At 48.2% G+C, this 22,646-nt stretch overlaps 1 protein-coding gene and 1 long non-coding RNA gene across 6 annotated transcripts; one reads left to right on the plus strand and one right to left on the minus strand.

Annotated features, from left to right (window-relative positions):
- Positions 1-2,734: 2,734 nt before the first annotated feature.
- LOC148671840 (uncharacterized) lies at positions 2,735-6,558 on the minus strand. 4 transcript variants are annotated; one of them, XR_015937101.1, is made up of 11 exons: positions 6,068-6,558; positions 5,795-5,917; positions 5,504-5,530; positions 5,267-5,371; positions 4,749-4,884; positions 4,526-4,579; positions 4,159-4,227; positions 3,823-3,995; positions 3,373-3,437; positions 3,011-3,120; positions 2,735-2,808 (listed from the first exon to the last, which is right to left on the minus strand). It is a non-coding gene; the product is annotated as an uncharacterized LOC148671840 (long non-coding RNA). The 4 variants fall into 4 exon arrangements; XR_015937099.1 differs by having other exon boundaries at positions 3,823-4,227; XR_015937100.1 differs by lacking the exon at positions 4,526-4,579 and having other exon boundaries at positions 6,068-6,556.
- Positions 6,559-13,546: 6,988 nt separating this feature from the next.
- Positions 13,547-22,429, plus strand: LOC148671841 (globoside alpha-1,3-N-acetylgalactosaminyltransferase 1-like). 2 transcript variants are annotated; one of them, XM_088632805.1, is made up of 6 exons: positions 13,563-13,967; positions 17,042-17,102; positions 17,756-17,800; positions 18,767-18,802; positions 19,585-19,719; positions 21,326-22,429. In XM_088632805.1, exons 1-6 carry the CDS (start codon positions 13,937-13,939, stop codon positions 22,011-22,013), a joined length of 996 nt encoding a protein of 331 aa, XP_088488931.1. In that variant the 5' UTR covers positions 13,563-13,936; the 3' UTR covers positions 22,014-22,429. The 2 variants fall into 2 exon arrangements, with proteins under 2 accessions (XP_088488932.1, XP_088488931.1); XM_088632806.1 differs by lacking the exon at positions 19,585-19,719 and having other exon boundaries at positions 13,547-13,967.
- The last annotated feature ends 217 nt before the right edge of the window (positions 22,430-22,646 follow it).

Raw genomic sequence — 22,646 nt, forward strand, 5'->3', positions numbered from 1 at the left:
TTAGTATCCGCGTGTGTGCGTTGTTTGAGTTATCCTGCAAGGTTTTTTCTAATAGCCATCAGAAGAATAATTTTTGTGACTTGCTGCTACAATTAATAATTGTCCCAGTTAAGCGCAAAACCCCTACATTTACTGGTGCCTCGTGAGAGGATGCCTATAGAGTGAAGAACAGGAACATGTAAGATGATTAATATACATTTATATACCCATCCACTCGATTCAGGGTTGTGGTGGAACTGGAACAATCCTGGCAAGCAGTGGGTGCAAAGCACTATCGCAGATAATGTGACACCAGTCCATCACAGGACTCACTCACACCATGGCCAATTTTCATAGAAGCCCATTAAAATCCATGTCAATACAGAACAACAGACCTCCACCTCCATAGCTTCCATGTTGTACAGTATTTTGAGAAAATCTGGAATGTACCTTTCTTGCATTTTATTTGTGTTTTATCAGATGTTTAATCTTAAACTAAGCTGTAATGCCCAGGTCAGCAGCTGTGAAGGGAGACGGAGAAGTTTTTCATTTTATCTGTAGGAAAGCCAATTCACAGTCCTTCCAAAGACTTGAGAAGACTGCATGAGAAGTAAGCAGAATAAGATATTACTTTAATTTCTGTGGTGTCATGCCCCACACTCTACCTCGGAAACGCTGTTCTATCCCTGTCACACCCCACACTCTCCCTCGCAAATGCCATTGCATTCCCAGAACCACTGTTTCATAATCTCATCCCTGATTGAACCCATCAGATTCCTCAAATTCTCACTCCCTAACCAATTATCCAATCACATTACTTTTCTTTCAGTATTTAAACTCCCCTCACACACACATCCCCATGCTCACTATTGAGAAGCCTCTTGTAGTATCCTCCAGTGCGTGTTTCCAAGTCTTTTGACTGATCTCCTGTTACGAATCTTCTGCCTCCGCCTTTTGACCTCGCCTTCTGGATTTTGACTTTTGGATTGTTTTTTGATATCTCTCGTTACCGGACCCTTTGCCTCCCTTATCGACCCAGCCTTTGGATTTCGTCTTTGGATCGTCTCTTTGCTACTCTGCGTTCTGTGGGATTCCGGTCACGCATAAGGATCCTCCAATTCTACCTATAGGTTCCCTGACACAGCCGAGGGGAGTCCTGGTGTCCGTGTGGCGGCGCAGCTGGTGAAAACGCTCCCTGTGCTGTGTGTGTTGTGGGCTGCCGGTGTTTCCGAGAGAAACGGGGCTGTTTGTGTGGGAAGATGCTCTTTCCTCAGGAGGGGAAAAGTCCGCCTGGGGCTCAGCTGGAAGAACCGAGCGGGAAGGAAAGTTCTGGAAGTGCGTCTCCTCTCCGTCTGCTTCAGTCCCAGTTACTGCGACACCAGGACAGAACAGGAGTGACGAGTGAGTCCTCTTTCCCATACGGGGTATTAGTGGGCGTTTTTAGGAAACAGGACAGAGAGATAGAAAAGGACACCAGTGAGAGAGAGCCCTGAGACTGACTGATGAATCTCTCAGTTCTTGTCTTGATCCAAGTTGTACCCCGTCCCAGTTTAAACTGGTTTACAATGTGGGATTTCTGCACTGACACGACCCTACATGTGTCTCCACAGGAGGCGGGAGTCCTGTAACGTGTTTTTAGACAGAAACCCGCCAGAACAGACACATGAGAAGCGACCTGGAGGAGAGGTCAGAGCGGGGACAGTTTCTGGACAAGTATAAAAACTGGGAACTTCGCTTTTTACAGCAACACTTTCTGATTAAAATGTCCCGTTACTTCACTCTCAAGAAAACTATTTAAAAATTCCAGAAATGGATTAGTCGGGTGATGTCCCATTTTATTAGAAAGAGATTTGATCTCCTGACTGTTACTCTCACTAATATAATAGTCTGTTGTTATCAGTACAGTTACTCCGACACCGGGACTCATTACAGCTCATGACATTAATTACAATTAATTAACTCTTTATACTGAGTGCCTTTAGTCATGAACAGAGGTCCAGGAACAGTGACCCAGTGGGCAAAAGACGTATAATATACGTCTATTAAATGCATACCTTAGATGTATAAATGTGGTCTGCAATTTGTCTAGAATGAAATTCTAATATACGTCTATTGTTATACGTCAATTATACATCTATGTTTAGACGTTCATTATACATAAATGGTTGGAGTTCTATTATACAGATAAATTTAGATTACTATTATACATATATGGTTGGAGTTTTGGATAACTTTAGAGGACTATTATACATATATGGTTAGAAGACTATTATACGTATATGGTCAGAGGTCTATTATACATCAAAGACAGGTTTTACAGGTGTAGAAACTAGTAAACCAAGAAATGATTTGGTTTCAAAATGTATTCTGAAAATACACATTCACATCTGAAAATATGTATTTCAAATTATACATTGTATACAATCAATCAACAATCAACATATGGGCAATAATCATAAAACAAACACAACTAGTCTTAAACTTCAGCTACAAATTCTGGTAACATCAATATACAGTATAGTAATGACAAACACAAACTAATTACATTAACACACTATCTAACTCAAAACCACATTTTGATTCAAATATACATTTTAAAATGCACAACTTCTATATTTCCAAGAAAAAAAATATTACAGTGGAAGTTAAGACGATTTTTGTCCACCATTTGCACACCCTGTCTAATTGTCCTAACAGAACCAGAAACCTATTATTTTCAGTGTCCAGATCTCCTGACTCCCTGCCTTGCATATGCATTCTTCAAGTAATACATTGCGTGCTCCTTTATTTCTTCTTCTGTTGATGTAGGGTGGGACTTCAGCACCGCAGCTAGGAGAAAATTATATAAATCAAATAAATTATGATTATTATCTTCTTGAGTATAATCTCAAAAATGAACCATTAAGGTTTACTAAGCCCAAAGCTGAAATAAACGGATACAATTTGGCTTGCATCATAGCAGTTGAGTAATAAAGTCTGTCCTAATTAAAGAGTACCCAAAGTTTGAAAGTACAACATAGAATATGAGTACCTTTAATTACTCTATAAAGATTTGTGTCTCCCAGGCCCCTCTTTTGTTGTTTATCTTTTCGGTTTGTGCCAGCGAAGTTGAATTCTGTCATCAGTTCATTTGTCATAAGTCTGAAAACCAAATTTTCACTGAGTTTAGACATTTTTTCAAGTGAGTTTCCACTCAACATTTATTTACTCAAATATTTAGGATCAAATGTAGTACTGTAATCCTTATATTTTAAAAGACAATTTTGCAGTTTTACACCTTGCACATTCAGTGGTTAACACATAGGTATCTATAAGCTCAATTCTGTGGATATGTTCATTTGATCGAAGTAAAAATGTAATGTAAAAACATTTAAAAAAATCAATAAGCAATACCTTGACAAGACTGTGAAAACACTCTCTCTGACATCACTGCCGCCTACTCTCTGAAGTTGGTTTATCTGGAAATAATATTAGAAATAATATTAGAAGCTATTTTTACTACTAGATCTTCATTAGTCAACTAATCAGACATACCCATTTACACATTCATGGAACAAACACATTTTCACATATTAACCACTTTTTTGCAGTATTTTCTCAGTCTAAAAATACAAAGTGACCATTTTTCAAAGTAAAAAAAAAATTGTAGTAACTTTTTAGAACATGAAAACACTTTATTTTGCCATTAAAGGATAAGATTATACATTATAAACTAAAAATATGAACGTATGCCAGAGATGGATCATATTAATCAGATGTAGGCTATAAAATTATGACCTATCTGAAACCTAGAATATTAGTAGTGAATATTTTTGACACCACAGTGAGAATACAATATCATACCAGCAGGTTTTGATTGTCCATGCTGTCAAGTGCTTGCTCGTATGCACAGAACTCTTCCATTGTGGTCAGCCTCCTGATGTGGAATTGGGAGTCCACCGGTTCTGTGGACATACCCAAACGCCTCAATTCATCCCTCATCTCTATCAGGAGGCCCAATACCCGCTTCTGAAGCTCTGAAATAATTTACATTTTATATCAGCATTTAAAAGGAATTGGGTTAGGATTTTCTTACACTATTGTCACATTAGCATAACTGTAGTGTTGCTAATGTGCTACATGCAATTTATAATCTTAAAAAGTAAAAATTCCCACATCTGTAGTTCATTTTAACTGTACTTCCTTCTGAAGGAGGATATCTCTCTCTCTTCTCTTCTGGTCTGGATGTGGTCTTCTGCCTGGGAGACTCTGAAAAGAATTCAGTTATGGAAAACATTTACTTTATCACACAACTTAATATTTCAATTTAGTCATTTAGTCTGTAATTGAACTAGGATTCTATAAACAATGTCAATTAAACTCCATTGGTGTATTTATTAAAAACATAGCTTCAATTTTGAATATGTTTGTGTCGTTTGTAGCATTGTGGTAAAAGACAACTTATTTTTATATTGTATACGAGCCTACACATAATTAAAATACATTCTGTGTAAAACTATAATATGGGTAGTTTTATTTATTACTTTATACAATAAAAAAGACATACTTTTTGACAGTCTTCCAGGATCATTTCTGCCATCTGGCCAATCCTGGTTTGATACTAGAAATTAAAAAGTTAACAATAATCTCATATCTATCAAATGTATCATTTGCAGAGGGATCATAAACTATTCTTAAATTTACTGATTTAATATGATACAAGTAATGTACTATTGTTCATGTATACAAAGCCTTGTGTTAAAACATTTATAAAGCCATTATTTCCTCACCTGATCGAGATGAGGGAGAAGGCGAGGGTGAGTGGGAAGCTGAGGTGACTCTGGGGTTCAGTTGAAGACTTTGGTCTTATAACTTGCTTAGGGCTTCGAACTTTGCGTGGTGAGGTCACAATTTGGACTACCTGGGCTGTTCATATAATATTGCAGATTAATTTAATATTTAAATATGGACGTAAAATGTTCACCAGTCCAATCATCTTTTAATATAATTCACTTATGGTAGACGTAGGAAAGTACAGTGACAACCTCAGACGTAATAAAAAAAAATAACTTGTGAATTTCATCTCAATTTCATAGAGTAATTAGATGTAGGCAAAAAATGTAGTAATACCTTCAGGAATGTTGAAGCCAGAGCTCGGCACCGTTTTTTCCTTGGGGAGGTTCTCACCTTTGATGGTTGGGCTTCAATAACATAAAGAATGGTGTTAACTTGTCTTTAAATATGATTGAAAATGGTTATCTTCTAAGGACATTAAGAAAACATTTTAACTTTGATTGCAATAACCTACCTTTAAGCGTACTTGAACAGCTGAGTGAGCTCTGGGAGACACTCTTCCTAGGAGAGAACCTCAGTTTGGGGGGTGGCACTGGCAGCTTCAGTGGCTTCTTCTTTTCTAAACAGAAAAAATATGGCAGTAAAATATTTCATATCAAATTAAATTATTTAATCAACTTGATCTGTAACTTTTTACAATAAATGTATTTCCTTTATTTTGGGAACTTTAAAGGCAGAGAAATGGATGTACTTGGAGTAGCAGCATCAGAATCAAAGTCTGTAATATAATAGAAAATTATCATATTTCAATATAATACTGAAAATTAGTTTAACATAGAATAAGCTAACCAAAATTCTTACCAATTTCCATGATCAACAAATCTGATAAGATTTTTAACATTTTCATACAGAGCACCTTTCAAAATGACTTATTTTAAAGGGTTGTAAAAAAATCAATAACAAGGTACAAGCTAAATGAGGCATCAGTTGATATTAATAACTGGTGAAAAATATAGCTATTGAGATTGTTACTTTTACATACCATCAACGTAATCGGAGAACACCCGCTTCTTACTTTTGCGTTTTGGATTGGGTGTCTCCTCCTCATCTTCAGCATCCGTAACAGAGGTGGTTAAATCAAAGTGATCACACTCTGATTTCTTGTCTACAAATAATTATATTTACATTACATATGATCAAATATGAAAAAGGTATTGTTGCACTGATGCATGTACATAGACAGTTACTGTAAATATTCAATCGGAATTTATAATAATTAACAGGAATTTGCTCTTATTTTCAAAGAAAGCTATACCTGATGTATGTTTAACTTGAACGAGCTTGAAGGTAACCCAAGTATCTTTATTAGGGTTGGCCTTCTCTTTGTATAGTTTTGTGGCCTGCTTTGGATCATTCAGCCACCACACAGACTCTCTTCGGGCATCCACCCAGTTTGAGGGCAGGACTCCCTCAACCTCCCACTCCTGCTCTATCCAAACAGCGCGTGTCCACATCACCTGAAACAGACATACACATTTTAATTTTGAGTCTTAATTCAGATTGTGGTGCTGATTACTACACTTGTGTTTGCTTATAATGATTATACTCAATGAAACACATAATTCAATAATAAACATTCTGCTTTATTTATACATTTGTAGTTAGATGGTATTCACTACATGCAATTCCTAACAAACTTTAAAATTTAAACTTAACCATGAGAAAAGAGCAGACTGAAGCATCCTGTGTGAATCAAAGTTGCAACTTCTTCATGGAACAGGATTATGTTCTATGCCATGAAGAAGAGGGAAAAGGACATACCCAGCACCATATGGGAGACACTACTTTTCTGTGCAACTCTTTTACAGAGAGGAATTTCTCCCTTGCATGCACCTCCAGACTATTAACATATACAATATTAAGCAGTTTTGACTCACATGGTTCAGTGAAGAAGTCTGAGTCTGTCGTACAACATCACATAGAAGACTTCTGTCTGCTCTTTTCTCCTTCACAAATGCAAAGTCCTCATTATCCAACAGGAAACAACGGTCTTTTTGTCTTGACGAAATATACATCCGTGAACCAGATGCTTCAGAGTTGCTCTGAACTCTTTCCTTCTCCTTCATTCTCTTTACTACTTGAGCTATAGGGTTATGACTGTTCCGCACTAGTTTCTTCAAGGACTGTAAAACGTTTTCAAATGGGAATGCAGATAATTAAATTGTACCACATCCTGATGTAGATGTCTCAAACTGTGCACATTATATACAACAAATGTTGGTCCATACAAATGCTGAGCATTGTCAACAAAGGTATCAAGCAGTTTTTGGGCATAGTTGAGATAGGCATTTCCCTTTCTTTCGTCCGAGTCCAACATAATGGAAAGAGCAACTGTTAGCATCAGAAAATGGGTGTATAGTTCCTTTGATACAACATTACGAAGCACAATGGGCCTGTATACAAAAGGAACTGGCGGAACTCTGTAGCCTTCCATCTGTCAAGCTCTGAGAGGGATCTTGGCTGTCTAGCAAATTCCCCAGGCATCTTTCCGCTAAGAATTTCCAAATTATCAGAAATTTCTTTCCTCTGCCTGACAGACAGTCGACATTTAGGTGGTCCTTGCTTTAAGAAAATAAGAATTCTTTTGCCAACACCAAGACAAGCTAGATGCAGGTAGTCAAGGGAGAATTGGCTTATGCACCCAATTCCAGCAGCAGCTAAGGGAGAAAGTCTTTGTTGGTGTTCCTTGTACTCAAAGTTCTTGAATTGTTCATCTGTACGATCATTACATGCCTCTTCCCCTGTGGAAACAGCTCTTCCCTCCCAGCTCCCTTTAATTTGGCATCTTTCGCAGCCAAAGTACGAATTGTGCCCTTTGCAGCATTTCAGATATGAGCGTACAGGGGCATCACATATAAAAGCCTTCACAGTAACATTAAATACTCTATCTTCAAAGTGAATGCCATTATTGGTGAGTAACTTTAACTCCTCTGAAAAGTCACTCACATAATCATCAATTGATTCAGGCTTGGACCCTCCACAAAATAATGCTACAATGAAAGGCTGGAATAGGTGAAAAGAGCACAAAATAGGCCAAAATTGCACAGATGTAGATTTGAAGAGAGGAACTCCATCAACATTGATACGCGGGTCTACAGAATGCATGCCTTCTTGGAATGTTTTAGGAGAAGATATGTTTTTCAGGATTCCTTTCTTTAATCCAAAGTAAATGTACTGACTGCCGCATTTATCACTGATTTGCACTTTATTAGGTGTTTGTAGGAGAGTCCTGCAATCCTTTGGAAGCTTGTGCCCCTGACGTCTCAATATCTCCAATAAATCATTGAAACACTGTCTTTTACAACCATGCTTAGCAGACCAAGCTACAAGTTCGGTAGATAGATTTGGCCTTGCTGGGTCAGTCTGTGCCTCATCTACAAGGTCAGTAGATTCAGGACTGGGGTCAGTTACATCAGATTCATCAGAGTCAGACATTTCAACCTCGTTCAAGATTTCTTCTTCAGAAGTAATAACTTCTTCAGTGTACCCATAGTCATTTCAATCCTGATGTGTAATGTCATCATTGACACTAGCACCCATATCACCAGACGATTCTTCCACCCTAACCCTAACAATACGACAGTGCTTTACACAGAGAGTGGTAGGGGTGTGATGTCAGAGCCTGACGTCAGTGCTTTACACAGAGAGTGGTGGGGGAGTGATATCATGGTCATACGACAATGCTTTACACAGAGAGTGGTGGGGGTTTGATGTCAGGGATGTACGACAGTGCTTTACACAGAGAGTGGAGGGGGTGGGATGTCAGGCCCGTACGACAGTGCTTTATAGAGAGAGTGGTGGGGGTGTGATGTCTGGGCCGTACGACAGTGCTTTACACAGAGAGTGGAGGGGGTGTGATGTCAGGGCCTGACGACAGTGCTTTACACAGAGAGTGGTGGGGGTTTGATGTCAGGGATGTACGACAGTGCTTTACACAGAGAGTGGTGGGGGTGTGATGTCAGGGCCTGACGACAGTGCTTTACACAGAGAGTGGTGGGGGTGTGATGTCAGGGCCTGACGACAGTGCTTTACACAGAGAGTGGTGAGGGTGTGATGTCAGGGCCTGACGACAGTGCTTTACACAGAGAGTGGTGAGGGTGTGATGTCAGGGCCTGACGACAGTGCTTTACACAGAGAGTGGTGGGGGTGTGATGTCAGGGCCGTACGACAGTGCTTTACACAGAGAGTGGTGGGGGTGTGATGTCTGGGCCGTACGACAGTGCTTTACACAGAGAGTGGTGGGGGTGTGATGTCAGGGCCTGACGACAGTGCTTTACACAGAGAGTGGTGGGGGTGTGATGTCAGGGCCGTACGACAGTGCTTTACACAGAGAGTGGTGGGGGTGTGATGTCAGGGCCGTACGACAGTGCTTTACACAGAGAGTGGTGGGGGTCGAATGTCAGGGCGTGCAGGTGGGCTCTCAGGAGATTCTTACCTCGTTTCACGAAATTGCCTCAGGCGTGTGATGGGACAAATCGGCGCACAGATTTGGCGATGAGCTCAATCTAGTCCGAGCTGGTTGGTTCGCCAGTCTTGGTCCTGCGGCGCTTGACCTCCGTTTTGGGGCTGGATAACGTCACTAGTTTGTCAGAAGGGAAATACTTGAAATTGGGGGGGAATTTTAAGGAAGAGTAGAACAAGTAACAAGTAGATTTGAATGCAGGACAGCTCCAGCCCCTGAAGTTATACTTTATAGTATATTTATTGAGTCTATTTTTTTCACGGTTTATACTGTTTCTGTAATGTTTGTCATAATAAAAGGGGGAACAGTTTGCCATACGCAATCGAATGTGGAACTCTTTCTTCACGGGCGGGAGGGCCTGTCCAGGTTGGTGATGTGGCCTGTGATTTGCTGATCCACAGCCCCTCAGAGGAACCTGAAAAAAATGTCTCAGAGCACCCAGGGGCTCGGCTTGGATTTTTCCCAGTACGGGGGCTGCAGGCGGGCTGGAGTCTATCCCAGCATGCAGCGTGCAGCAGGCGCAAGGCAGGGGACACCCTGGACAGGACACCTGGGACAGACTACGAGCCCACCAGCCTGTCTTTGAGCCTGGGGAGAACATGCGAACTCCACACAGACACCTCAGGTCCAGAATTGAGCTCAGGTCCCCCGGCCATGTTGACCACTGAATAACCCTGCCGCGCCCTGTGCTTGACTTATAATTTAAACAATTTGTTTTCAATATATATATAAGCAAATGTTTTATATAAAATCCATTGGCCCTGCGTGCTGCACATTAACCCCTCATGCAGTTTCCCTCCTGTATTGTTTTTAAATCCAATCCAGACATTTGCCACTGTTCTTTATGAGCCTCTAACGTCATCAATTACTGTCTTCCGTTCCTGTTGCGCTGTTAGTTTAGGTCGGTGATCCGATGCAATTACAATCGGTGGTTTGCAGGTGTGTTTTGGTGAATCACCGACCTAAACTGATTGGATTTAAAAACAATACAGGAGGGAAACTGCATGAGGGGGTTAATGTGCAGCACGCAGGGCCAATGGATTTTATATAAACAAATTGTTTTAATTACAAGTCAAGCTACCCCTATTTCGAAATAGGCTGGTAAACACGCCTGTTTTAAACTGTTCAGACACGGGTCTCTTGCCCAAACTGAACCTTGTTTCCCAGGGGGTTCAAATTCGGCCGAACCCCCTTGCAGTTCGGTACCGACAGATAGTAGCCGGGTGCGGCATCTCAGGTCGTTTCACGAAGCTATTGCAACAGGGGCTAAAGACAAGTAACAATTTAATAACCGGCCGAGCTCAGCTGCTCGCTGAAAACTTGTTTCGTTATTGGACGATTCGTGGGCGCTACGGCGTGTAATTCAATTCAATTCACCTCGATTGGTTTTGCTATAGCGCCTGTTCGTGTGAACACAGCGTTCACCCCAAGAGGACACCCGCTAACGCCCTCAACCAGGCGCAGAAAGCGATTTAATTCCCCCCAAATTAACGATCTGGGAGTGAGCCCTGTAGGTTTGGTACGACAGTTGTGCCGCCGAGTGAGGACCCCCATGTGCAACGTTGTAATTGCGACACAACGGGGGGGGGTGTTTTTTTTTTCCTTCCTAGATGGGCAGAAAGGCGCTTCTCTCAGCTCTCGGACTGGAAGAAAATGTTTTTTGAAAACATTTTTTTCGACGTTCAGGTCGTGAAGTTTGGAGTGGGCGGGGCGGGACGGCCAGAGTCACGGGAGACGTCTCTCGCCCCCGGCGAGGCCGGTGTGACGAGAAAAACGAGCAGCACTGGGTGAACCGAAGCCCCGACAAGACACCTCCATCACTGTCTGCTGCTGCTGCTGCTGCTGCTGCTCGGGAGGGCAGGAGGCCGGGCCGGCAGCTGACCCCGGGTCACCTGGCAACGCGGGTCGTCGCCCCGGGCGACATGTGAGCCCGGCCGGCGAGGGTGTTCATTACACTAATTTGAACGTCGCCATGGGTCGGGTTACACGGCGAGAAAGAGCCTCCAGCCCGGGATGAAAAATAAATAAATGTTGCTCCCCTCTCCCTCTATGCTCTATCAAGAGGTCGGGTCGCTTTCTAATCTCTCTCAGAAAACAGCCGTGTGGCGCTGCAGCTAAGCGCGACGCCTCTGAAGAAACCCATAACGTGAACCTCACCGCACTGCCACATCAAAATGAGCGCAGCGGGTTACCGGGACATGGAGAGGGTGTATTTTTAATATCAAATGAACGCGGCACCTCAAGACACGACCTAACAACAACATTCTTGACGCAGTACTCCACCGTGACCGCTGGGTGCCGCTCTGCACATATACTGTGGCCCTCGCATATCATAGCCTGTCTCTCAATAATAATAATCCAGCGTGTGATCTCCTGTCCCAGCCTGAGGAACAGACAGTGAGCCTGTCTCTCAATAATAATAATCCAGCGTGTGATCTCCTGTCCCAGCCTGAGGAACAGACAGTGAGCCTGTCTCTCAATAATAATAATAATACAGTGTGTGATCTCCTGTCCCAGCCTGAGGAACAGACAGTGAGCCCGTCTCTCAATAATAATAATACAGTGTGTGATCTCCTGTCCCAGCCTGAGGAACAGACAGTGAGCCTGTCTCTCAATAATAATAATACAGTGTGTGATCTCCTGTCACAGCCTGAGGAACAGACAGTGAGCCCGTCTCTCAATAATAATAATACAGTGTGTGATCTCCTGTCCCAGCCTGAGGAACAGTGAGCCTGTCTCTCAATAATAATAATACAGCGTGTGACCTCCTGTCCCAGCCTGGGGAACAGACAGTGAGCCTGTCTCTCAATAATAATAATCCAGCGTGTGATCTCCTGTCCCAGCCTGAGGAACAGACAGTGAGCCTGTCTCTCAATAATAATAATCCAGCGTGTGATCTCCTGTCCCAGCCTGAGGAACAGACAGTGAGCCTGTCTCTCAATAATAATAATCCAGCGTGTGATCTCCTGTCCCAGCCTGAGGAACAGACAGTGAGCCTGTCTCTCAATAATAATAATCCAGTGTGTGATCTCCTGTCCCAGCCTGAGGAACAGACAGTGAGCCTGTCTCTCAATAATAATAATACAGTGTGTGATCTCCTGTCACAGCCTGAGGAACAGACAGTGAGCCCGTCTCTCAATAATAATAATACAGTGTGTGATCTCCTGTCCCAGCCTGAGGAACAGTGAGCCTGTCTCTCAATAATAATAATACAGCGTGTGACCTCCTGTCCCAGCCTGGGGAACAGACAGTGAGCCTGTCTCTCAATAATAATAATCCAGCGTGTGATCTCCTGTCCCAGCCTGGGGAACAGACAGTGAGCCTGTCTCTCAATAATAATAATACAGTGTGTGATCTCCTGTCCCAGCCTGAGGAACAGACAGTGACCCCGTCTCTCAATTATAATAATACAGTGTGTGATCTCCTGTCCCAGTCTGAGGAATAGACAGTGAGCCTGTCTCTCAATAAAAATACAGTGTGTGATCTCCTGTCCCAGCCTGAGGAACAGACAGTGAGCCTGTCCCTCAATAATAATAATACAGTGTGTGATCTCCTGTCCCAGCCTGAGGAACAGACAGTGAGCCTGTCTCTCAATAATAATAATACAGTGTGTGATCTGCTGTCCCAGCCTGGGGAACAGACAGTGAGCCTTTCTCTCAATAATAATTATACAGTGTGTGATCTCCTGTACTAGGCTGAGGAACAGACAGTGAGCCTGTCTCTCAATAATAATAATACAGTGTGTGATCTCCTGTACGAGCCTGAGGAACAGACAGTGAGCCTGTCTCTCAATAATAATAATACAGTGTGTGATCTCCTGTCCCAGTCTGAGGAACAGACAGTGAGCCTGTCTCTCAATAATAATAATCCAGTGTGTGATCTCCTGTCCCAGCCTGAGGAACAGACAGTGAGCCTGTCTCTCAATAATAATAATACAGTGTGTGATCTCCTGTCCCAGCCTGAGGAACACACAGTGAGCCTGTCTCTCAATAATAATAATACAGTGTGTGATCTCCTGTCACAGCCTGAGGAACAGACAGTGAGCCTGTCTCTCAATAATAATAATCCAGTGTATGATCTCCTGTCCCAGCCTGATGAACAGACAGTGAGCCTGTCTCTCAATAATAATAATCCAGTGTGTGATCTCCTGTCCCAGCCTGAGGAACAGACAGTGAGCCCGTCTCTCAATAATAATAATACAGTGTGTGATCTCCTGTCCCAGCCTGAGGAACAGTGAGCCTGTCTCTCAATAATAATAATACAGTGTGTGATCTCCTGTCCCAGCCTGAGGAACAGACAGTGAGCCTGTCTCTCAATAATAATAATCCAGTGTGTGCTCTCCTGTCCCAGCCTGGGGAACACTGAGCAGTCCCAGTAGTTACCGCTTTCCTGATTTAGCTCAGCAGCTTTTATTTCGCCCGCGGGCAGGAGGGATGGTGAAAAACAGGTTGTGTTCGCCCTGCTCAGCCGGTTAGACGTCGTGTCGTGGGGCCGCAACAGTGTGTGTTCCTCCTGTCTCTTTCCAGCACGGAAGAAACCTTTAACTGGTCCGTTTCGTAGCCCACGTTGTGTTGTGTTGTTCTCCTCCTTCTCTCTCCCTGGAGTTTACTTTCCGGACAGAAATCCGGCGCCGCCCCCCCTGTGGAAGAGCGCCGATGCAGGATGAGAGACCTGAAGCGTGGTCGCTGCAGCGGTAGGTCCTGTGGTTTCAAATCCGCCCGCCTTGAGACACCGAGGGGACAGACGCGCTAGAAACCGGCCGGGAAAGAGACTTTCAGCGTAGGGGGAAAAAAGGCGTTAATAACAGACATCATATGTTTTGTTTTGTTTCGTTTTGAATCGCGGCGATGTGTGACTAGGCTCAGGCGATTCCGAGCTGCCCCCCCCCCAGGTCTCGATCTGGTAACCTGTTCGTCGCGGGTGGGGCGAGATCGTGTCCGTGGTCGCGGGTGACGGGGGATCTCGGGGCTGCTGGCGACTTAAACTGAAAAAAAAACAAAACCCAAACAAACCAGATTTCAGATCCGAGCAGAGAAAATGCTCGGGGGAGACGCGGGTGGGGGGAGGGGGGGGTCCGGAGAGATCATGGGGACACGCGTGGGAGACGTGACCAGAAATGGCCGCTGTTTTTAAGTTTCCCCATCCATCCAGTTACGGGGGGCAGCCGGAGTTTGTCCCGGTAGGCAACGGGTACGAACAAGACAGGGTGGGGTACACCCCGGGACAGGGTGGGGTACATCGCTGGGCTCGAACAGACGCGCACTTGCACGTCATGACGTCCCTCGTTGTCCGCCCTGACAACAAACCCGGGTCCTGGGTTCTATTATAGACCGGGGGGGTCTGGCTCCCCCTGTGACCCCCACAGGGGTTAGGAAGCAGTTGGTGTGTTCATAGCGATCCTTAATGATGGGTTCTGGTTATTACTGGCCCCTGTGCTCTGCTTCTGCTGGAGAACATTATCTCCTGTGCGTTTCTCTTGTAATAAACAAGGGGGGGCAGCTGTACGCAGAGAGGGGTGGGAGGGGGGAACAAGCTGATACCCTGGCTTCTCTCCAGACACAGCTGGGTGAGCTCCTCCAGTCAGGACAGGAGGCTCTACTGTACACAGAGAGGGGTGGGAGGGGGGAACAAGCTGATACCCTGGCTTCTCTCCAGACACAGCTGGGTGAGCTCCTCCAGTCAGGACAGGAGGCTCTACTGTACACAGAGAGGGGCGGGAGGGGGGAACAAGCTGATACCCTGGCTTCTCTCCAGACACAGCTGGGTGAGCTCCTCCAGTCAGGACAGGAGGCTCTACTGTACACAGAGAGGGGTGGGAGGGGGGAACAAGCTGATACCCTGGCTTCTCTCCAGACACAGCTGGGTGAGCTCCTCCAGTCAGGACAGGAGGTTCTGCTGTATACAGAGAGGGGTGGGAGGGGGGAACAAGCCGAGACCCTGGCTTCTCTCCAGACACAGCTGGGTGAGCTCCTCCAGTCAGGACAGGAGGCTCTACTGTACACAGAGAGGGGCGGGAGGGGGGAACAAGCTGATACCCTGGCTTCTCTCCAGACACAGCTGGGTGAGCTCCTCCAGTCAGGACAGGAGGTTCTGCTGTACACAGAGAGGGGTGGGAGGGGGGAACAAGCCGAGACCCTGGCTTCTCTCCAGACACAGCTGGGTGAGCTCCTCCAGTCAGGACAGGAGGCTCTACTGTACACAGAGAGGGGTGGGGGGGGGGGTGTTACAAGCTTCTCAGCAGGTTTGCATCTATACATGTTCTCTGTTCTGCAGAATTCTGCGCTGTGGAGTGACAGGCCCATTTTTGTGGGACACTCCCTCCAGACTACAGAGACTCCGTTCCTCCAGCCTGTCAGTGTTGGGGCACTCACTTCACACTAAAGAGACTCAGTTCCTTTCACACGCGTAGACAATATTGTAAATGAGGCCTCGCTGGACAGTCTTTCACTCTACACGTCTGAGTTTGAGCTGTATCCCACCTCCACTGTCGGCGGCATCCGGATGGCTGAGCAGTGAGGAGCTGTCGTTAAAAACAAAGCTGGTATTTCTGCCCTGGGGCTGATCTGTGCTGATAACAGGTTCCACATTCCTGAGTGTCAGATGTCAGCCCTGTTCCCACAGCCTTCTTGCGAAACACGGCCGCAGTGGAATTTAAGGCAGTTGAGTGACATTCAGGCAGCATTTATAATAATAATAATAATTGCTTATACTTATATAGCGCTTTTCCTTCCTCTTTACTGAGCGACAACAGCGGTGGGCGTCTGAGGGGGCGGTCTGCTGGAATCAACGTCCCTCGTGGAATCAAAAAACCAACCAGCTCTGATCTATACAGGAGCATTGTGTTCAGGTGTTAAAACACGAGTCTGAGAGGCTCTTGACGTGGTTTTATCTTTAGCCAGAGCTACCGTTGTTAAAATAGACCTGCTGCTAAGTCTTTTACACTGACCGTAATTGATCCAATTACAAGACCCTGAGCAGCAGAAAACACTGATCTGTACCAGGAGCACTATTTTCAGGTGTAACAACATGAGACCGAGCAGATTCAACTGTGCTTGAATCCAGCTCTGCTAAAGCCACATGTGTTGAGGTGGATCTGGAGAAGAGGCTCATGCCACGTAGTCAGATAAGGTGTACAAGCCACAGACGCTGCAGTATAGGAGCTGCACAGTGCAGTAACATTTGTTTCTGCCGAAGCAGGTGGGGCTGCACACTGGTGGCGCTCGTGGGATCCCCAGGACCTGTAAAGAGCTGCACACTGGTGGGGCTAGTGGGATCCCCAGGACCTGTCAACAGCTGCACACTGGTGGCGGTAGTGGGATCCCCAGGACCTGTAAAGAGCTGCACACTGGTGGTGGTAGTTGGATCCCCAGGACCTGTATAGAGCTCTGAGTGGAGAGTCCAGAAAAGTGCTTTATTAATCAAGGAATTATGATTCTTATTAAACCCGTGGTGTAAAGCAGTGTTCTCTGCTTGCCACGCGAAATGTGCGACCAGTGCACAGCCCGCTCCACACTCCCACAACTCTCTGCGTAAAGCAAGTAAGCTCCTTTTCTCAGGTTGTCTTAGGGCTGGAGTTAGAGGTCGGATGAGGCAGCCTCCTTGCTCCCAGAGGTCTCCAGCTCTGCCTGCCAGTCAGACACAAGCAGATCCAGTTCAACACAGCAACCTCCCTCGACCCCGGACCCCTGACCCCCTGACCCCTGACCCCTGACCCTGTCACACTAAAGCCAGCTGCCCTGATCAATCTGCTCTTCTGTTTCCCCCCAGGGAGACTGGGAGCCCTGAAGGTGGTCCTCTTGGCGTTAGTGGGAGTCGTGCTGGTGCTCGGGTGAGTCATCTCTCCTGCAGCGCGGGTCAGCGCTCGGGCTGGGCCGCGGGGTGCTGTCCATGCGGAGTTTGCATGCTCCTCGCGAACCAGAGATATGCTAACTGGACCGGGTCTCTCCAGAACTAGGGTTGTACTGATTGCACAAGGTTTGTCCAGAACCAGGGCTGTGCTAACTGGACCAGGTCTGTCCAGACCCAGGACTGTACTGACTGGACCGGGTCTCTCTAGGGACCAGGTCTGTATGAACTGGACCAGAAATGTCCAGAACCAGGGCTGTACTGACTGGATCGGGTCTCTCTAGGGACGAGGGCTGTACTGACTGGACCGGGTCTCTCTAGGGACCAGGGCTGTGTGAACTGGACCAGAAATGTCCAGAACCAGGGCTGTACTGACTGGACTGGTTCTCTCTAGGGACCAGGGCTGTACTGACTGGACCGGGTCTCTCTAGGGACCAGGGCTGTACGAACTGGACCGGGTCTGTCCAGACCCAGGATTCGACAGCCCTGCTCTCATCACCAGAGTTTGTCTTGACGGCACCGCTCCCTGGTTCGACTCGTCAGTGGCCCCCAGCGGACCGATGGGACGGGGTGGACAGGCGCCGGTGTCCCCGAGCTCTTCAGTCACAGCTGACTCTCGCCTTCTTCCCCTGACAGGGCGGTCTGGAGGCTCCTACTCTTCCACCTCACCTTGTCTCCCAGGTGAGTTCGACACCCTGCGGGCCTCAGGAACCATCCTCTGTCCTGGCTAGGGCACCTCTGTCTCGGCTTCAACCACGTGGCTGAGCAGCCTGCTCCCCCCTCCCGCCCCTCTCTGTGTACAGTAGAGCCTCCTGTCCGGACTGGAGGAGCTCACCCAGCTGTGTCTTGAGAGAAGCCAGGGTATCGGCTTGTTCCCCTCTCCCGCCCCTCTCTGTGTACAGTAGAGCCTCCTGTCCTGACTGGAGGAGCTCACCCAGCTGTGTCTGGAGAGACACCAGGGTATCGGCTTGTTCCCCCCTCCCGCCCCTCTCTGTGTACAGTAGAGCCTCCTGTCCGGACTGGAGGAGCTCACCCAGCTGTGTCTGGAGAGAAGCCAGGGTATCGGCTTGTTCCCCCCTCCCACCCCTCTCTGTGTACAGTAGAGCCTCCTATCCTGACTGGGGGAGCTCACCCAGCTGTGTCTGGAGAGACACCAGGTTATCGGCTTGTTCCCCCCTCCCGCCCCTCTCTGTGTACAGTAGAGCCTCCTGTCCTGACTGGAGGAGCTCACCCAGCTGTGTCTGGAGAGACACCAGGATATTGGCTTCAACAACACGGCCGGGCAGCTGGCTCTCAATTAATAGTGTTTTAATTAGCAATAATGCCAAGGACATATCTCAGAATAGCGGTCATGGGAAAAAAGTCTCTCAAATGAACTCTGGAGCAGTGATATAATCTGCCTCAAAATAACACCTGTCCTGGTGTCTCCATATTGGCTTCCAGTCTCGTTTTGAAATACAGGTAATTTCTCTCTTTTAATTCTTCTAGTTGGCGTGTGCATAATATAGAGTTTGAGGCCAAAACTCTTAAATTAATGTGTGATTATTGGTTTTACTCTGAGTTACAGACACCCTGCGCAGAATTAAGGTGTCTGGGACTGACCAATGGGGTCCTGTCAGTCTGAACGCAAAACCTTCTTTCTTCCAGGTCAGGGGACGGGCAGCCCAAAGTCCTTGCACCTGTGTGAGTATCCCCCCGCCCCCCCTCTCTGCTTATACTGGGTCCCACCCGTTCTGTCAATTAAGTTTCTGAGGACTAAGCTGCTGTGTTGTCAGTGAATTACTGAAGGGAGTCAGATGTGTAGCTGGGTGTTCCAGGAAGTGACATCATGGGATTAAGAAAGTGACATCATAAATTGTGTTGTACATCAGGATCTGATGTAATGGGGTGTTTCGGGAAGTGACGTAATGGGGTTGTTTCGGGAATGATTCAGAAAGTGACAGAGTGAGCAACCGGGAGGACACAATTTGCGCCACCTAGTGGACACGTGGAAACACTAGCATGTCTCTGACCACAGAGAGCTTCCTCAGGGACTCACAGTGGTAGAAATCTGATGGGAGGTGATCCTGTCCCAGGAGGTGAGACATGTTGGGGAAATATTAATTTAAAGATCACTTTATTGGCCATGTACAGTTTCTGGCATGAGGAATGTGTCTTTCGCAGACCCCAGCTTGCTCTCCAGGAGACACACAGACAGGGAGAGAAGCATGGGGGTCAGAGCGCAGGGTCGGCCATTGTACAGCGCCCCTGGAGCAGCTGGGGTTCAGGGCCTCGCTCAGGGGCCCAACGGAGTAGGATTCCTCTGCCGGCCGCGGGATTTGAACCGGCAACATTCCAGCCACAGGCGCAGATCCTGAGACACAGAGCCGCCGCTCCGCCCTAAAAACCTCCTAACCCATTACCCCAATGCACCACTTACAAGCGCTGGTCCGTCCAGACCTGTGACCGCCTCTCTCCTGTCCCAGGAGGAGAGACGTCCTGACCGTCACCCCCTGGTTGGCGCCCATCGTCTGGGAAGGGACCTTTGACCCCTCGATCCTCGACGGCATCTACAAGCCCCTGAACATCACCGTAGCGACCACGGTGTTCGCCGTCGGCAAGTCAGTCGGGTTTTTCTTTCCTGCCGCACAAACGGGAACACGCAGAAGCTCTCAAGCATCAGGCTCTCTCTCAGCTGCTTGACTGGTGTTTTGGGGCCGTGTTTGGGGGGCGCTTGTGGCAATGTGGGTCTGCAACCAGTGTGGTCATCTGCTCTGCCAGGTGCCTTAATGCCAGAGTATGTCCCTGTATATTCACTCATCTGTTTGGCCGTTCACAGCCCTCGCTATCCCTGGGTCCCACTCCCCAGGCCTCTCGGATATGAGCACACGGTGTCCGTCTGTACTGGGGCACTGTCCTCCACGATCACAGCCCTCGCTGTCCCTGGGTCCCACTCCCCAGGCCTCTCGGATACGAGCACACGGTGTCCGTCTGTACTGGGCACCATCCTCCACGATCACAGCCCTCGCTGTCCCTGGGTCCCACTCCCCAGGCCTCTCGGATACGAGCACACGGTGTCCGTCTGTACTGGGCACCATCCTCCACAATCACAGCCCTCGCTGTCCCTGGGTCCCACTCCCCAGGCCTCTCGGATGCGAGCACACGGTGTCCGTCTGTACTGGGCACCGTCCTCCACGATCACAGCCCTCGCTGTCCCTGGGTCCCACTCCCCAGGCCTCTCGGATACGAGCACACGGTGTCCGTCTGTACTGGGCACCGTCCTCCACGATCACAGCCCTCGCTGTCCCTGGGTCCCACTCCCCAGGCCTCTCGGATACGAGCACACGGTGTCCGTCTGTACTGGGCACCATCCTCCACGATCACAGCCCTCGCTGTCCCTGGGTCCCACTCCCCAGGCCTCTCGGATGCGAGCACACGGTGTCCGTCTGTACTGGGCACCGTCCTCCATGATCACAGCCCTCGCTGTCCCTGGGTCCCACTCCCCAGGCCTCTCGGATACGAGCACACGGTGTCCGTCTGTACTGGGCACCATCCTCCACGATCACAGCCCTCGCTGTCCCTGGGTCCCACTCCCCAGGCCTCTCGGATACGAGCACACGGTGTCCGTCTGTACTTGGCACCATCCTCCATGATCACAGCCCTCGCTGTCCCTGGGTCCCACTCCCCAGGCCTCTCGGATACGAGCACACGGTGTCCGTCTGTACTGGGCACCATCCTCCACGATCACAGCCCTCGCTGTCCCTGGGTCCCACTCCCCAGGCCTCTCGGATGCGAGCACACGGTGTCCGTCTGTACTGGGCACCGTCCTCCATGATCACAGCCCTCGCTGTCCCTGGGTCCCACTCCCCAGGCCTCTCGGATGCGAGCACACGGTGTCCGTCTGTACTGGGCACCGTCCTCCATGATCACAGCCCTCGCTGTGCCTGAGGCCCACTCCTCCTCCCTTGTGCTCCCCAATCCCCCATTGGCTGGTGTCCAACTGGCGCGGTGTTGACCCTCAACCAATCTGAGTTGGTGTTGCGGTTAGGACCTTTTCGGGGTGCTTGCAGCAAAGTCAATCTGCAACCTGTGCGGTTATTTCCTCTGCCTGGGCGACTCCAAGCCAAAGTTGGCTTTGTGTCGCCTCTGTTAGAATATGACCGAACTGCTGAATGCCCCTGGTTCAACAGCGCCGTTCCCGAGCTCTCTCTTTCTGCTCTTTCCCAGGTATATCCGTTTCCTGAGGGGGTTCCTGGAGTCGGCGGAGAAGCACTACCTGGTGGGGTTCAGGATGCACTACTACGTCTTCACCGACCAGCCGGGCGAGGTGCCGCTGGTGGACCTGGCGCCCGGGAGACGTCTCACCGCCATCCGGGTGCCCAAGTTCGGCCGCTGGCAGGAGATCTCCCTGCGGCGGATGGAGATCATCCGGGAGACCATCGAGGAGCGGATCCGCCGGGAGGCCCGGTACCTGTTCTGCCTGGACGTGGACATGCGCTTCCAGAACCGCGTGGGCGCGGAGGTGCTGGGCGAGCTGGTGGCGGCGCTGCACTCCTGGTTCTACGACGTGGACCGTGACCAGTTCCCCTACGAGCGCCGGGAGGCCTCCACCGCCCACGTCCCCCGCGGCCAGGGCGACTTCTACTACCAAGCGGCCGTGTTCGGGGGGCTGGTGGAGAGCGTGTTCGGGCTGGTCCGCGCCTGCGAGGAGAACCTGGAGGCCGACCGGCGGAACGGCATCGAGGCGGCCTGGCAGGAGGAGAGCCACCTGAACAAGTACCTGCTCCGCCACAAGCCCAGCAGGCTGCTCTCCCCCGAGTACATGTGGGACGACAACAAGTATCGGTCCGCGGAGATCAAGCTCGTCCGCTTCTCGGCTGTCGTAAAGGACAAAGCAGAGGTGCGCAGCTCTTAGACAGGCTACTGTACACAGAGGGGGGTGGGAGAGGGGAACAAGCCGCCCAGCCCTGTTCTTGAAGCCGATATCCTGGTGTCTCTCCAGACACAGCTGGGTGAGCTCTTCCAGTCAGGACAGGAGACTCTACTGTACACAGAGAGGGGTGGGAGGGGGGAACAAGCCGATACCCTGGCTTCTCTCCAGACACAGCTGGGTGAGCTCCTCCAGTCAGGACAGGAGGCTCTACTGTACACAGAGAGGGGTGGGAGGGGGGAACAAGCTGATACCCTGGCTTCGTGGTTGTCTGTGCAACATCTCTGAGGGGATTAAAAGAGAGGTTTTCACAATTCTGCTCGTTCACGATGTATCGCAGAACGCGGAGCTGCACGTAACGTGGAAATGGTGTATTTTGTCATTAAAAATTGGAGGTTTTACATGGTAGTGTGTACATCTTAATCTCCCCCCGGCTTGAAATGCACTCTTGTAGCGCCTGCCGCAGTATCCAGTGCTCCTAAAATCCTGGTTCCCGTTTAGGATTGTTAGGCATTCGTTGGCCGGTTCTCGAAGTTCATTGGCGGCAAAAAATAATAATTAAAAAAAAACACCAGAAGAGAAATTGAAGTCACAACCACTGAATCACCACTGAACCAA

This window comes from Lepisosteus platostomus, chromosome 5, assembly GCF_059453375.1.
Source record: "Lepisosteus platostomus isolate fLepPlt1 chromosome 5, fLepPlt1.hap1, whole genome shotgun sequence".
Lineage (NCBI taxonomy): Eukaryota > Metazoa > Chordata > Actinopteri > Semionotiformes > Lepisosteidae > Lepisosteus > Lepisosteus platostomus.

Coding starts and splice junctions, on each gene's coding strand:
- LOC148671841 (XM_088632805.1), top strand. CDS start 13,937: ATGAGAGACCTGAAGCGTGGTCGCTGCAGCG. Junction 17,801..18,766: donor CACCTCACCTTGTCTCCCAG/GTGAGTTCGACA, acceptor TCTTTCTTCCAG/GTCAGGGGACGGGCAGCCCA. Junction 19,720..21,325: donor ACGGTGTTCGCCGTCGGCAA/GTCAGTCGGGTT, acceptor GCTCTTTCCCAG/GTATATCCGTTTCCTGAGGG.